The following is a 16,128-nucleotide window of genomic DNA, read 5'->3' as shown; positions in this document are numbered from 1 at the left end:
CTCACTGCTTAAAGACACTATATTGCTCTTTAGTTCGGCCCATACTTATATACGGTATCTGTGGTCTGGTCTCCATATGAGCTAGTGTGGAATCGCCGAATAGAACGTGTTCAAAAAAAGATTTTTGAAGTTGGCTTTGCACAACCTGCCGCGGCGCGATGACTATTGATTTATTGATGTTTAGATTTAGTACTTGTCATGTTTAGTTTAGGTTACATCATTGGGGCCTATGACGCCTGTTGATGCTTAGTTATAAAAAAACTAGGCGCCATGTTGAATCTATGATCTATCCCCCTGAGTAAAACACCACGTACCATGCGCCTCCATTGTTAGGTCTTTCATACCGTACTCCAATAATGCCAAAACTGATCCAACGTGAAAATACCAGATGAAGTTCATTCGTTTTCATATCTCAGCTGTGTTGGTCATCAGAGCCAATACAATGCCACTGAAGTCCGGTGTAATATGACTCCGATAAAATAGCACCCGAATGATAATATTTTTCAACACACTCAGCATTGCAACCAGCAATATCTCGCAGTCGTCGATAGCATTGATGTTATTATAGTCATGTTTCGAGGAAAGTAGCTAGCGACTCCATGTTCCGATTTGGTTTCTTTCACGTCATGAAAAGAAACGCCACCGAATCGCATTTTCTCCGAAACGGAAATAAAAGTATACAGCAAACCCCTTTGATGCTCTTCTGGGAGCTCTGTGTTTGTGCAGTCTACCAGCATAACGCTGATATTGTAGCTCTCGGGTGTTGTTCGTGGTGCTGCGGTAGAACCTTTTACTGGCGATATTAGGGAATGGCTTTTTTGTGTGTGTGTGTGCTGAAGAGATAACAGTTTCATTTGCCGTACCCGAGTGGATAGGTGGTTCTGCTAGTGACAGCGTGCGAAGGCAGGTTTGCAAACATTGTGCCCAGATTTTTGGCCACAATCCAAAAAAAAACGTAAGCTTCTGTTTGGCGATGGCAAACATTTTATCTCGCCGTAGCTCGGCTTACATTTTTTTTTAATAAAAAGGAAATCCAAAGCTTATCTGCTTCGTGTGTAATCTTACCTCAACTGGTGGTGGGGCACTTCTATATGAAGGAACTATCTTAAACGTAACGGAACCGCGTGCATCCCGCAGCATGCGCTGTAATTGACTAACGGTCTGGTGCTGCACCGGTTGGCCGTTGATTTCCCGGATCTCGTCGCCGACGTGCAGCGTCGCCTGCCGGTGGATCATGCCACCGTGCATGATCCGGGCCACGATGCACCGGCCGTCCTCGGTCATCTTCAACGTTATACCCTGGAGAAATTAGCAAAGAATGGGCCAAATGAGCGTGATCCTTTTGTGCAGGAGATAATTAGACTTCTGTTTCTTTACCATCGGTTCGTCGGTGTTCTTCTGGAACTGCACCAGCCGGACGCGCGTGACGTGCGGCAGGTCGCCGGCTTCACCGTTGTCGATATCGTCGTTGCCTCCATTTAGGTAGGGTGCGATCGGTGGTGGTGTTACTCGTAGCGCTTCCTCGCCGTATACTTCTCTAGCTACCACGTCATGCGTGTGTAATAGAGCCTGAAACGAATGCAAAAGGAAAACGGAGGAAATTAGGTTCCAGGACTTCATCAAACTAGACAATTACTCAAACAACAAGAACAACGTTCTGCAGGTTATTTAAATTTGCTCACTTTTCGGAGCGAACGCAACGAGCAATTATTCACTTTGTCCGTTCTTTAGATCTGAGACGTGCAGTCCGTGGAAAATTGCTCGTTTCCCGTGTCGGAAAAGGAACGCATTTCCACCGTATTGTGTTGCAGCAGAGAGCGGGTCCTTTATAAGATAACAAACTACTAGAATGCTGGCAGCAGCTGCTGCTGCTGCTGCACCCGGTTGGGAACAAAAATGAACGAAGACTTTGTTATGCAGGCTTCCTCATGTTTCTGCCATTAGCTATTCTAGGGCAACGAAAAAAAAATATGTTTTTTGAAAAAAGACGCTGGGGTGCATTTGCCAAGAATCTAGATAGCAGCACAGACGGAATCAAAAAGCACTTTGAATAAATAACTTAAATTAGGAATTTCGCTCGGTGTGTTTGTGCGGTTCCCCCGGAAGATGGCACGGAGTTTATTTAGTCTCAGAAGTAGTTCGTTTGAATGTCGTTCGGTTTTGTTTCCTAGCTCGGGGGGAAATTTAGTGTCTCTTCTGATAGAAACCGGTTTGGTTCGCGTGGCACTTTATATGCAACGACGAAGACGACGGCGAAGTGGCGAGAATGATAAATTGCATAGCTTTGGTGGTTATTCGGAGTGGATTGCGGAATGACGGAGCAGTTCCCGGGGTGAGATTCAATTATCTGGCAGAATGAATTATGCGGATGATGTGGATTTTCGATAAGGACCATTTGATGGGAGTGGAGCAATCTGCTTTATCCGAGATGGCAGACCTTATTTTGTTTTATATTTCAGCATTTTCAGCAAATAAAAAAGAATTAATACCAGATTCGACCTTCTCCGATTTGCATAGTAGTTTGTTGTGGCGTATCACTTACATTTGGGCTTAAATTTGCAAACAATATTCAAAATGGTGTTCAATATTTTTCAACAAATCATAACTTGAAAATGTAATTTACCATTTAAATGCCGTCTGAGGCTTAGATGTAGAAAAAATATTCCCTTTTGAGGTAAAAATATAGACGGAAATATTAAAATAATTTTAGGCAATACAGTGTTGTATGTATGTACGTAAGATAGCCACCATCTCTTCGAAGATCTTGTCTTGTATGCAGCTCCACTTGGGGTTAATGCATGTATTATGTCACGCTCTAAGCCCCCTAAGATTTTATGACAAACAATGAATTAGGTATAGGAAAAACGTCACGATAGGGGGGGAGGGGAGGGGGTAAGGTTTTGCTCGATTTAGCGTGACATAATTATTGCATGGGCCCTTAATAGCAAGATCAATTTGAGCTACCGATTTGAATTCCCAAATATCGCTGCATGAAGGGCCAAAAACGAAACGGAAGCAGAGACACGCGAAATCCACGGGAATTTAAGAATCTCCTTCCAACGATACGATCCAAAAAATCGAATAACGCAATTCTCATTACTTACTAAGCTTCCTACACACTTAGATTTTTTTACAGTACACTGTAATTTTTTACCGAATATGAAACAGCTGAACATTCGGTAATCTATTCGGTAATTTTTTTTATTTAAAATCCGTTCAGTAAATTTTCTTCCTTTGGAGCTGTCAAAATTTGCTGACCTGGACTGTATATTTTGCTGAATGATCGGTAAAGTTTGCAGTAGCGTTTAGTATAATGTTTACCGAAATGAAGATTCATTTGGCTCATAAAAACTAATTTTTGTTTTTATATTTTCATCGTGCGTCCGTTCAAAAATAATATTCTCTCTACTCAGTGTCAGTATACAGCACACAAACTCGGCACTTGAAAGCCCAGTAATGAAAAAGAATTATACTTTCAGCGAATGGATTGTAGTAAAAAAGTAAAGTTTAACAACGGAGCACAGAAGAAAACTCATCTTAGAAATAGCAGCAAAAGTTGGGTTTGATATTATGAAGTTTACAAATGTTTCCCATGGATAGTTCGTTTAACATTGCCGAAAAATTCTCCTATTTTTCTGGAATGTTTTCTCAACTTTCACTGGAGGTTTCACTCTACTTCCCCGATAGAGGTACTTCCAACAGCTCTCGATAGATCCTCCCGACAGCCTCGGAAGTCCTTCTGATTTCTTCGCGAAGTGTGTCTTTCAACTTTCATCGCGTGAAGATTCTTCCTGCTAGAGGTTTCATCTGACTGCCTCCGGAAACCCTTCTGGCTTCCGTCTTCAATTTTCTCCAAAAATTCCCTTTGACCTTCTGCAGGAAGTTTTTAATGTCTCCTTCAGGAAGCTCACCGGAAGCTTCTAGAAAAATATATTTCAACTTCCTATGGATATTTCTCGAGACTTCCCCGAAGGTTTTTGTTTTAAACTTAAGCTAGGTTCTCTTGGAAGATTCCTATGATATCTCTAAAGACTTTCATCCGAAATTCCCTGCTGGCTTCAATTGGGAATTTTGTCACCATTTTTCTCCATACTTTAATTAGTTTTTTTTTTACCGACATTTCCGGTAGTTTCATTAGACTTCTCTTGATTTTTTCCACAACTTTCTTATCTCCTCTGAAATTGTCCTCTATCTTTCCGGATGTTTCTTACAACTTATCCAGAATGTTTTTCGATCAAATTTTCCCGAAAACTTTCTTCCAACTTGTGGAACTGAATTTATGTTACTTACACATTTTTCTCGGTGTTCACTGAACTGAATTAAGTGGAACGAGTTTCAGATTGTGTGTTTCTTGCTTATGTAGATCCTTATGAAAATTTTATCCCGATCGGATATCTGGTTATGGAGATAAAGTGTGTCACAGTCAAAATCGTCCACCAGTATATTTTATTTTGAAATTCATAAACTGCTAAATAATGAAAAAGGTCTATTATTTTTATAGAATCAATTAATTGCACGTTTCAACAGTTTCACATTCACATAGTTATCATCTCTTTTAAAATTACAAAGAATTGGTAAACATCAACAAGACAATAGCAATATCAAAAATTCCTCACAGTGAAAATCGTCCAGTAAGTTTAGTTGGTTTCAAAACTCAAAACTTTTGAATCGTAAGATTTAAGATTAGTAACGAATCGGCAATCCTTTGTTCTTCAAAACCTCAGTGAGTCGATTTGGCATGGATCGAACGAGTTTTTCATTGTAAGAAGTGGATAGATTCTTCCATTCGAACTCCAATGAACGTTTCAAAAACTCTTTGTTTGGAATTCCATGCTTTCTGATGTTGACGTCCAACTGAAGACATTGAGATCTGGCGATTGCGCAAGTGGGTTCATGACTTTTGGGCAATTCTGAATCAACCAAGCCGTCGGATTTGCTGCAGTATGCTTCGGGTCGTTATCCTGATAGGGTTTTTGATATAATTTTCGTCCTACTAAGCACAACCTGCACTTTACCTATCTTTTCTGAACCATTTTCAACAAAAAAGGGAATATTTCTGTTAAAGATGACTTCTAAATTTATACACCTTTCCGCACGTACAGTTGGATTTGATAAAGAGTCACAAATTGTTGAGATATTGTCTAAAATCTAACACTGCTTCTTGATTCTAAATTCGTTCTACGAGTTTCAATTCCGTCCTAACGCATTGAAATGCCTTAAGATTTTCTTCGTCTTTTGTTTTGTGAACAATGAGCGTAAATATTTATACAATGTGCTCTAATAGGATTTATGTTGTAGCTAATGAACTAACGCATCGGAACTAACCTATTATAAATTTGTGCACGGTGAAATCATTGATATTATTGATCTTTTCTGATCGATAGAACGGAAATGGGCGATTACGACGAAGTAGTGCTCAACCCTAGAAGTGGAAAGTTCTCGATATTCCTAACTTTTTTGAGCTGGCCTTGACATTCTTCTCTTCATTAATATGTCCAGATAAACATATTGATCCACACACGTGGAAAAATCTAATCTTACACGTGACGGAATCCATCTTTGACATAAAAGATGAGACGTAAATAAACATGTCATGTCAAATTAAGAGCTCCGAAACTAAATGGTTCTAAAATACGTTTGATTAAGCTGAATTTCGTTGTGGGGTTTTTTTTTCAATGTTTGTTTTCAAGATGAATAGAAATAATTTCATGCTTTAGGATTAATTAAATAGTTGTATCGTAAACCACATTTAAAACCTCCTTCTTCCCTTTTCCCATCCAAAAAATTGTAAATCTCCACTAACCTCGAGACAACCGCGAGTACTCGGTCCAGTTCATTTAACTTTAAATTTAAGACAGTAATAATGTATAACGCAAAGGATAACTCGGCTCTGTAAAGTTTATTCGATTGAGCCTGTACAAATAAATGAGTTATAAAAAAAAGCTGAATTTCGCGTCTATTATGACTCAATTTTATGTCAAAATTGACACTCATATAAGTCCCCAAATAACAATTTCCAGTTGAAGAAACGCTTTCGTTTTGATTGTGTTCAGCTGCATGTTGAATAATAATTGCACAATGTGTTCACCACAACTTTTATAAAACCCTTGTTTACGCTGGTTTGGAGAACCTATACAACTGCAACACAAAGGTGTTGTCTAACGTATTCAGTAAAACGTTTACCCAAAATCAATTTCTTGTTGAAGAAACGCTTCCATTGTGATTTTATTCAACTGCATGCTGAATAATAACTGTACAATTTGTTTATTACAACTTCTGTAAAACTCTTGTTTACACTGGTTTGGAGAACCTGTTCAACTACAGCATTATATGTATACGCGGTATAGGAGTAGAAGCAACTTTTATACAACGTTTATAGATACATATTTAAAGTCAAGCTTTATTGTTTTGGAGAAAGCTCTTATACAACGTTTGTAGACACTTCCTGACAGCTGCTTTGAAATTTAGTAGAGAGTAAACCTGAGAGGCGTTTGTTGCACTCTTTTATGACTCCTAAATAATCATTGTACAGCAAGCGGTGAAAAGCGTTTATAGCACTTTTCAATGACTCCTTTACAACCGGATAGAAGCAACTTTTATACAACGTTTATAGATACATATTTAAACTCAAGCTTTATTATTTTGGTGAAAGCTCGTATACAACGTTTGTAGACACTTCTTGACAGCTGCTTTGAAATTCAAAAGCTTTTAACCAAATGGCAATACAACTACATTCTTGTACAACTCTGGAAGGTATTATTCAACGTTTGATCAACTCAGGTGTTTTATAAGAGCTCTCAATTGTTTGTTGGGTCAGTCCCAGAGGAATGTCTTTTATACAAGGTCTGGGCCAAAGGGCTTATTTGTAAGTGAAATGAGCAAATATTTAGTGGTGTTCGTATTTCATTGCAATGTTTATCTTTTTACACGAAACAGCTATTGGCAGTGACGTAAAGGGTGTCCACGATGAAATTGCCACACACAAAATTGATTCGCAAAATTCGAGTTTTCATTCGATTGCCATCAAATTTTCAGGGATTGAGAAATAACTATTAAACTTCACTTTACCATTTTACTCGTATTTTATTTACAGTCCATGCGCAAATGCCCGCACCTTGGCCTTAACCCCGGCCATAAGATTCTGCACAACCTGTGAATCAACCGTTTTTTGCATGTAAACCCATACTTTCTTCAGTTCCTCGACTGCCTTCACTACCTTAGGTCGTTTAAGAAGGTGCTGCTTCATAATCGCCCAGTACTTCTCGATGGGGCGGAGCTCCGGAGTATTGGGAGGGTTGAACATTTTCGGCACGAAATTGACCTTTTTGTCCGCATACCACTTCAGCACGTCCTTGGAGTAGTGGCATGAAGCCAAATCCGGCCAGAAGATTGTTGGGACGTTGTGGGCCTTCAGGAGAGAAAGCAGCCGCTTCTGGAGGCACTCTTTTATGTACACCTGTCCGTTCATCGTGTCCTGGGTCACGAAAGGTGCACTCCGCTTCCCGCACGTGCAGATGGCTTGCCAAACCAGCAATTTCTTCGCAAATTTGGACATCTTCTGAGTGCGGACATGCTCCGGAACGCTGAACTTATCCTTGGCCGTGAAAAACAGGTTGCCGGGGATCTGTTTGAAGTCGGCCTTCACATATGTTTCGTCGTCCATGATGCAGCATTCAGCTTTCGTCAGCATGTTGAGGTACAACTTCCTGGCACGGGTTTTGGCGGACTTGTTCTGCTTCTCGTCGCGATTAGGGGCCTTTTGTACCTTGAACGTTCGAAGCCCAGCCTTAGTTTTGGCCTTCTGGACAAAACTTCGGCTTAGGTGCAGCTTCTTAGCCACATCCCTAACGGAGGCGTTCGGATTTCGGTTGAAGGCCCCAACTACGCGGTTGTGATTTTTGGTGTTGTACGGAATACTTTTTCCTTCACTTCTGGGCTTCCGATCGGTGGTCAACCGTTCCTCGAACCGCTTAATCACACGCGACACCGTGGGATTCGCGATTCCCAACGTTTTAGCGATGGAACGATGCGAGAGATCCTTGTTCTCGTGATGAATGCGCAAGATTTTATCACGCACGAGCTGTTCTTTCGACTCCATTTCCGCGAGTTTTGATCACAGGACTTTAAAACTTGCAGGATGTCAATAATGCACTATGAACTAAATCCACCCAAATTTTCATTAAATTCTACCCAACGGTTAAAAAGTTAGAGCAATTTCATAGTGTGGCAATTTCATCGTGGACACCCTTTATTTCTATCTGTTCACAATATATTCAGCAATATTTACAATATTTCTGCTTCTAACACCAGCAAGCTGCTTGTTGGCTTAGACCTTATATAAATGTTATTGGTCCCTTCGTCATCTTCTTATTCGCATTTCAACCATATTGCTTAGTGCATATTAGCTTATTGCGTGCTCTTAACTTAGTGTTCTAAATGCACTTCCACAGTTATTCATTGAGAGCTTTCGATGCCAATTGGGTGAGGCAAGCAAAATGATACTCTATGCCCAGGGAAGTCGAAAAAATTTCCAACCCGAAAGATTCCCTCGACCGACCGGGAATCGAACCCACCGCCTCCGGATTGGTAATACCGTGCCTTTACTGACTAGGCTATGAGGCCCCATTGGTCCCAGAGCACCTGAATTAACATCATTTTTTCTAAGTGTGCATTGTTCCATCGATGAAATGCAAATTACCAACACCTGCTGCTGATATACAACCCCAAACCAGAGTCGATGTTATAATAAGAGTCCCGCCAAGAGTGAAGCCAGAAGTACCAATCGAACTGTCATTGTCGAATTGTAATTGTTTCCACAGCCAGTCAACTACAAGTATTGCATTCATTATTGACAATATTTTAGAAATTTTGGATGAAAAACATTTCTTCGCTTTATTTAGTACATTGTGGCACTTGTTTGAACCTTTTTCAGGTTCTATAATTGTTTTTGTCTCCCAGAAACTCCGTTATCGACATGAAATTTTTCACTTCTGAATGAAAGTCATCCGATGCTAACGCAAAAAATCTGGTTGCCGTTTACTCTGACGAAAAATAAATCCCAAACAGTGCTGCTTGTTCGCAACATTTTCACTTGGACTCTTATTATAACATCGACTCTGCCCGAGGGGGGTGACTCTATCTATGATGCAGAAAAGATTGTGTTTTGCTGAGGCTAGCTGCGCGCACGCTGAGTAGATAGAAAGAAGATTGATGACGATTCTGAAGATTTCCTGCAAAAAGATGATGCGCGATGCAAGTAGATGCGACAAATGAAAGAAGATTTTTCGAAGATTGATTCGCTAGTGTGAGATTTGTTGAGCATCTAAACGCCCCCCTCGATTCTGCCCCAAACCATTACAGAACCGCCACCGTGTTTGACAGTTACACGAAGATTTTTCTGTTTCAGCTCTTCATTCGGTTTTCACCACACCATAACCCTGCCGTCTGATCTAAAAATGTTGAATTTGCTTTCATCCGTGAACATAACATGTTTCCAGAAGTCAAAATTCTTGTCAACGTGTGCCCTTGCGAATTCAACACGACTTTTGGTGCTCTTTGGTGACACAAACGGCTTTCGTCTGGTTGCTCTGCCATGGAGATTGGCTTATCGAAGCACTCTGCGCACAGTTCTCGATGAACATTTCAAATGGTCCTATCTGCTTTGATCGATTCTCTTTATCGACTTTCTCTTTTCATGACTGCTGCTATGCAAACAGATTTCACGCTAATTCTATCACATAGTTTGATAAAGGAGGTTCATATCTAGCGTCCAAAACGTCACATACAACAGGGAAAGGTTTTGCAGGTGAGTTATTGACGAAAGAGCAAGTCGATGAAGAGAATCGATCAATGCAGATAGGACCTTTTGAAATGTTTATGTAAATGTTTAACAAGATTATTGATGGTCCGAAAGTAAGGATAACAATAACAAACCAATATTTTTGGCTAGAGCGAAAGTGAGGATAGCAAACTAAGCGCTTGAAAAAATGGGATTACGAAAGTGTGCCAGTTATAAACGTCAGAAAGGTCACTTAAAATCACTTTAAAACCATAATTCCTAGACGGAATTCGACAATCGAACTTCTCATTCTACTTAAGCTGGGTTTATGCCTTGTTCAGACTACAGAGTTCTAACATGTTATAGCGCTATCTTAATGGTGATTTCTGTGCTGCAATTATTTGACAACCGTTACAACATGTTATAACTGCTCAGCCTGGACAGCGTTTTAGGGCAAGGCAAGTCAATTGATCAAGTCAGTTGAATTCAACTGACTTGAACGCGAATTGAACGTGTAAACCATGCCATTCAACTGACTTGATCAACTCACTTGAATTGAAAAAAAGTTGAACCAGGCTCAACTTATCAAGCCAATCGAATTCAACTGAGTTGATTATTTGACTTGCCTAGTCTAAACCCAGCCAGTGTTGGAAAAGTTCGCGATATTTCACGAAGTTCACCAAGGGAAAAGTTCGCGAGTCATAGTGAATTTTTGCGAACTTTTCCATCACTGAACCCAGCTTTAATGTTTTTGAAGAATGCCCGTCGGAAAGTTGTACGTGGTATTTGACGGAGTTTTCTATTTCAATTTGGATTTTATTCGGAGTTTCTACCGCAGTTTAGCAGCTTGTACATCATTTTTGCACAAAACAATAAAAACAACCAGAAACAAACAACAATATCCATCGCTTAAAACACGCAGTGCACTTATTTTTTCAACTTTCCTTTCGCAAATATAAACAATTAACAACGCCACTGACGTCAGTATTGATTCCGGCATCACTGCCAGACAGATTAATGCGATCCCTCTGTCTTTTTTATCCCACGATTGCTACTGGAAAATCGACCAATCAGAAACTGGCTCGAATTTGACAGCAAATTGGCTCGAAATTGCTAGCCGATTTTCAATTTCTTCGAAGATGTTCTCAGTTTATTTTCAGCCCGACCGTCACCATTGTAGCGATTTATTATAGACTGTACAGTTGTCTGGCTTCTGTTGACAATTTTCGCGATTTCTCTCTGACTTTTCCCATTTTTAATGCAATATTACTAATTTTCTAATATCATCTGTTGATTTTGTTTGCTTTGTTTTTGCCATTGTGATGAAAATCTTCACGAGAAGTCACCTGTGTTGCCTCATATACTGTGCGATAGACTGTGCAAGTTTCCACGATCTGTCAGATAAATAACACTGTGCAACAAATCGGAAGCGGCGCCGGTGGTGTAGTGGTAAGCGTGATTTCCTCTCACCCCAGCAGGCCTGGGTTCATTCCCAGTCGGCGCCGCCGGGATGTTCTGAGGCATAACATCTCTAATCACGCCTTCCTTCGGGAAGTAAAGCCGTTGGTCCCCGGTTCATGAGTTGATGGGTCGATAGGTAGGGTCCAGGTGTGGGAGCTGCCTTCCTGGCGTCGGTAGCATTGGTGCTTAGCACGGAAAACAAGATCGACGGAAAATAAATCAAGGAAAAAAAAAAAAAAAAAAAAACAAATCGCGACTTTTTTTTCTAGGACTGAGAAAGTTGACCATATTTGACTTTCTTGTGGTCCCCTGAATAAAAGTTCTGACCATACTTATATCCTAACACGTCCTAATGTTTCGGTACCGCCCTCTTTATGAATTTTGGTATGTTGTCCCGGTGTCGGTCGTTTACTGCCTAAGCATGTTACGACATTGCCGTCCAAGAGTTTTTTGTAGAAAATGACCTAAGGAACATTTTTTTAGAACAAAAATATTCATTAGTAACGTCCCAATAACGCGTTCATCTAGATAAAATTGATAAATAGCAGATTTTTAGCGATAGGCCCAATCTTAGATCCAAAGGCCAACATTGGAGACATTTTCCATATTACTGTTTCTATTATTTACGGGAAAATATTTACATTAAGAAGGTGGGCGATTTTCACTGTGACTCACTGTATCACCGGAATAGAGAAGTTTTGCAATAACACAGCAATACTCAGTCACTATTCTTGGAGATGCTTCTGCTTGTATCTGTTTCTCATTGAACTCTATTGAAATTCGTCTTGATCGTACATTTTATTCCGGAGATATGAAAAAACTAGAGAAGTTTTGCAATACAACTATAATACTCGCTCACTTTTCTCGGCGATGGCTGAACGCAAGTTGATCATTTTTGTTTGTATCTGTTTCTTGAATCTGAACTAAATTTAATCCTTATCGGACGTTTGGTCCTTGAGATATGACCATAAATAAAACCCTAATAAGTCCTACCGGTGGAAAGTGTCTTTCTCGTGTAATATTAAATAGCATCATTACATAATCTGGTCACTATCACAGGAGTACCCAAAACATACCTAAGTGTTGAGTAAGTGATGTGGAAATTAATATTATGTAAAAATAAGAAGACTGATTACATGTGAGTGAATGACAACTACTCAAAGCCTTTTTACTCGAAATTAATTTTTAGCATCCTACCTCACGGGTATGGATTTTTTTTCCTGGAAAATGGTTGTGTTATTACAGCTACTGACAAATTGTTCTTGATCTGATTTTTGATGAAAATTCCCAAATTTCATTCTGAAAATTCATAAGTTCCACGAACTTACATTTTTGTTTTTTTTCCTCTGCTGACACTTTAGCAAAATGCCAAACTCCAATCTTCCCCAAAAAGGCTAACAATGGGAGAGCCATTCAATTTCATTCCCCGTAGTGGTTCCAATAAGTCACCCAACCGACAACTGTTGCCCTAATATGTACATAAACGAATGCAAGCATTCAGAAGTTCTAACAGAAATGCCTTTACCAGCAGCAAGCCCGTGATAGTCAGCAGAAAAGAAGACAAGCTGACATTGTGTTTGAAATATTGCAAATGTGCAAATGTGAAAATCTGTTATCTGTCATTTTATCTTTTTCTTTTTCCGGAAGGTCATTCAGCTGCATTTTATTATGCAGTTTTATGCAATGCTCGCTAGGGATGGGTAAATTTGCAACTGTAACAACAGGTAAGCTGCATTCGAAGGGAATACTTTGTTTTAAATGCAAATGTTTGCTTTCCATATTGGTGCACGAGTTTAATTTTCCAAAGGACTGAGTTTTTGCATCCGATTATTTTCTGTACGATATGCATAATCTATACAGTTAGCATTCATGATGTTGACCTCTCAGTTTCGACAGAGCCCACAAACAGTTTCGACCTAATGAGTGTTTGAAAAGGATTAACCTAGGCGCTTGACTGGTGGCGATAACAGCTGGATTGATTTATTTGCTTCTCATTAATCCACCCCGGGCGTACTTAAGCTCTTGTAAACATTGTAAAGCGATCCCCCCGAAATGAGGGTGAGACATTTGTTTGGGTTAAAGTCTAGCGATTGTTGTTGTCGTCGTCGGCGTCGTCATGGTTTCACCATCAAGCGCCAACGCGGTTTGATTTAAGAGCCCTTTAGAATTTATGGTGAGCACATTTTGGCGTCAATTTATCGAACCGGGAGTCAAAGCGTCACAGCCAAATTCTAATCGGTTCGTTGGTTGGAGAATGGCAATAAATCAGATTCCAGCTCGTTCTAGGAAGATGGAACATTTAAAGGGTTAAGGCTTTAACGAGTTCCAAAATTACGCATTCATTGATTTTTGCTACGATATACGATATTTTTAGATCATCATAGAACTAGCACCTCGTCTTTTGCTATGCATGAGCTAAGAAGAAAGACAAAAGAAGTTTTCGAATGCGAAAAGTCATCAAAATTTATGATGTGGCCGTGGCTTGCTTTGAGTCCTTTTAATCCTTTCTTCGAAGCAGAACATTTAATGGAAAATAGAGACCCTTTTTCGAATCACCCCGAAACCAGAACAATGTTGGTGAAGCCCAGAATTGTTCATTGATTTCTTCAAACTCAACGAGTTATGTTATGATGGAAATGGGATACGATATTTGGAGCAGATTTTTTTTTCAATGAAAGCATTTGTTTGTTTGCGATTGGTTGATGCTGTCGCTACTATCTTCAGAATTTGCTTAGAATTTCCTTGAATTTATTCCAAACTTGCCTTGAAGTGTTGAATTCTCCCATTGCAAAGAAATTACTCTCAGGGTTTGCTTGAAAATCTGTACTGAATTTCCTTGCAATTCTTCTTCAAATTCGCTTAAACTCACTTAAGAGTTCCCAAATTCTCCTGAATATCTTTGAAATTATCCTAATAATAGCTGTGAAATTTTCCGCAGAGTTCCCTGGCTTCAAATTGTTTTCTGAATTGTACGCGTGACAATAATTTTCCATCGATCTGATTTCACCCTCAGCAACACAAAATGTTCTTCAATGTTAAATTTGTGTAACATGAAAGTAATCTTTTTGCATTTGATACACAAAATCATCCTCACTAAGTTGAAAATGAATATTAATATTGACAACAACACAGGCGATAATGAACATCCATCCACGGATGAACAAAAACACATGTTGAGTTAGAAACTCAGCGGTTGCTTTGATCAACAGAATGTTGTCATGTCTAAAGAGCCTGAATTTATAAAGAGACGACATCTTATCTCTTTGACGTCTTCTGCTCGATTGGAATGACTTATCGTATGACTTTGACAGATAATAGATTGCTCCAATTTTGACATGTCGGCTTTTTATAAATTCAGACTCTTTAGTCATGTCTGAATTCAAATTCATGCTAGTAGCGGGATTATCTCTCAAGGTTGCCTCAATTTTCAGCAAATTTGAGTAGAGAAGAAATTATTTTTATCAGCGCTCGTCATAATGAAACTTCATAAAAAGTACGAATCTATTTTTTTTTGTAGAAAACAACGAATGGATTCGTGAAATTTTTCGTGGAAGCACCTAGAACACTACGTTGAAAGTCGACAAAACACTCGTGAAAGAGGCGTGAAAAGCCTAGAAGAACAAGATTATGAGTAGGTTTCATAAACAGTTCAACTAGTCGGGACAATTTACTAGCAGTTGTTTAATTTATCTTGTCGATAAAATTAAAAAGAAACCAACATGATAATTCGGATCCATAGAAAAACTTTCTCCAGCACCCAAAGGTCACCGATTCAAATGGAAATCGGATCTGATTGACAAGGATCTGCTAATTATTTCCTTATTAACTCCAGCGAAACGGTTTCCAACCGGAGTCGACTGATTACGACAACCATAAGGGCTGAAAAACTTTCCTAATTGGATTTCCTTCACTTCACTTGTTTGATTCGTTTGAAATTTGCCTTGCGTCACAGAATGTGATCATTAAATCTGCGAGTTGAACATTCCATTGGAAGGCAAACACGCAAGGCGGTTGCTAAGTACAGAAAATAACATACACCCGTTCGTGAAATGTATGATTCTCTAGCTGTTTTGTATGAAAGATATGAGAAATCGATAAAAGATCATTTTTCTTGACAGTATTCCCAAACCGGAGACGGTGAGTTCGATTCAAGACCCAAGCGCAAAGACAGCGGAAAATCCCGATCTGAGTAAGCCTACTTGTCGAATTGAAAACTAGTCAGAACCAAATCGACGACGGTTAGGCAACTTGATGTCATTTGTTTCAACTGTCAAACTTGCCGTTTCCGTTCCGCTTCGGCCCACATTGCGTTTGATCTTTCATTGTCCAGTCTAATACATTTTTCGGGTTGAAAAATGTCTCAACTTCCCTGGGCATAGAGTATCCACAGACAAACAGACGTAACTCTTCATTGTGTATCTTCGTTCACGCATTTAACGGTTGATTTGAATATTATCAGTTCCGCGAACTTCTCGCCGCAGCGCTGGCATCGGATCACTTTGACGTTTCTATACATTCTATAGAACTTTTATGCAATATTGTTTGCGAGTTAGCGAGCAAGCTTGTTTTCCGCGAGAAGCCTGAAAGATGTCGCTACTGAGGTCTTATGTTTTGAGATACTATGTTTTCAAGAAAAACTTTTTCAAAGAGTTACGTCTGTTTGTCTGTGGAGTATCATTAGAGTGGGCATAGAAAGTTTTTAATCAATAACTGTGACAGGGATTCAAAGAAAACTAAGTTGACAGCAGGCACGTACCGAAATGTATGAAATTCACTTTGTACGCGTCTGAGGGGCTGTTGATGTTTTAGGTTAGGTTTCATCAATCAAACATAAAAAGAAAGAGTAACTTTGGATGTGAAATTAGTTGTTTCCCCATAAGATCTGTGGA

General features: G+C 39.5%; 1 protein-coding gene across 6 annotated transcripts in view; it reads right to left on the bottom strand.

Annotated features, from left to right (window-relative positions):
• Window positions 1-16,128, bottom strand: part of CASK (peripheral plasma membrane protein CASK) — a 225,635-nt gene that overhangs the window by 64,890 nt on the left and 144,617 nt on the right. For all 6 annotated transcript variants that reach the window (XM_065239567.1, XM_065239570.1, XM_065239571.1 and 3 more), the window contains exons 2-3: window positions 1,378-1,569; window positions 1,066-1,299 (exon numbers count right to left, since the gene is read on the bottom strand). In XM_065239567.1, the coding sequence (XP_065095639.1) occupies window positions 1,066-1,299; window positions 1,378-1,569 (426 nt within the window). The remainder of the gene's footprint in view (window positions 1-1,065; window positions 1,300-1,377; window positions 1,570-16,128) is intronic.

The sequence above is a fragment of the Ochlerotatus camptorhynchus genome, unplaced genomic scaffold (genome assembly GCF_037179485.1).
Source record: "Ochlerotatus camptorhynchus isolate MF236.1 unplaced genomic scaffold, CSIRO-AGI_Acam_v1.1 ptg000056l, whole genome shotgun sequence".
NCBI classification, from domain to species: domain Eukaryota; kingdom Metazoa; phylum Arthropoda; class Insecta; order Diptera; family Culicidae; genus Ochlerotatus; species Ochlerotatus camptorhynchus.
Note: the sequence above shows the minus strand (reverse complement) of the source record. Positions and strands in the feature narration are given on the sequence as shown.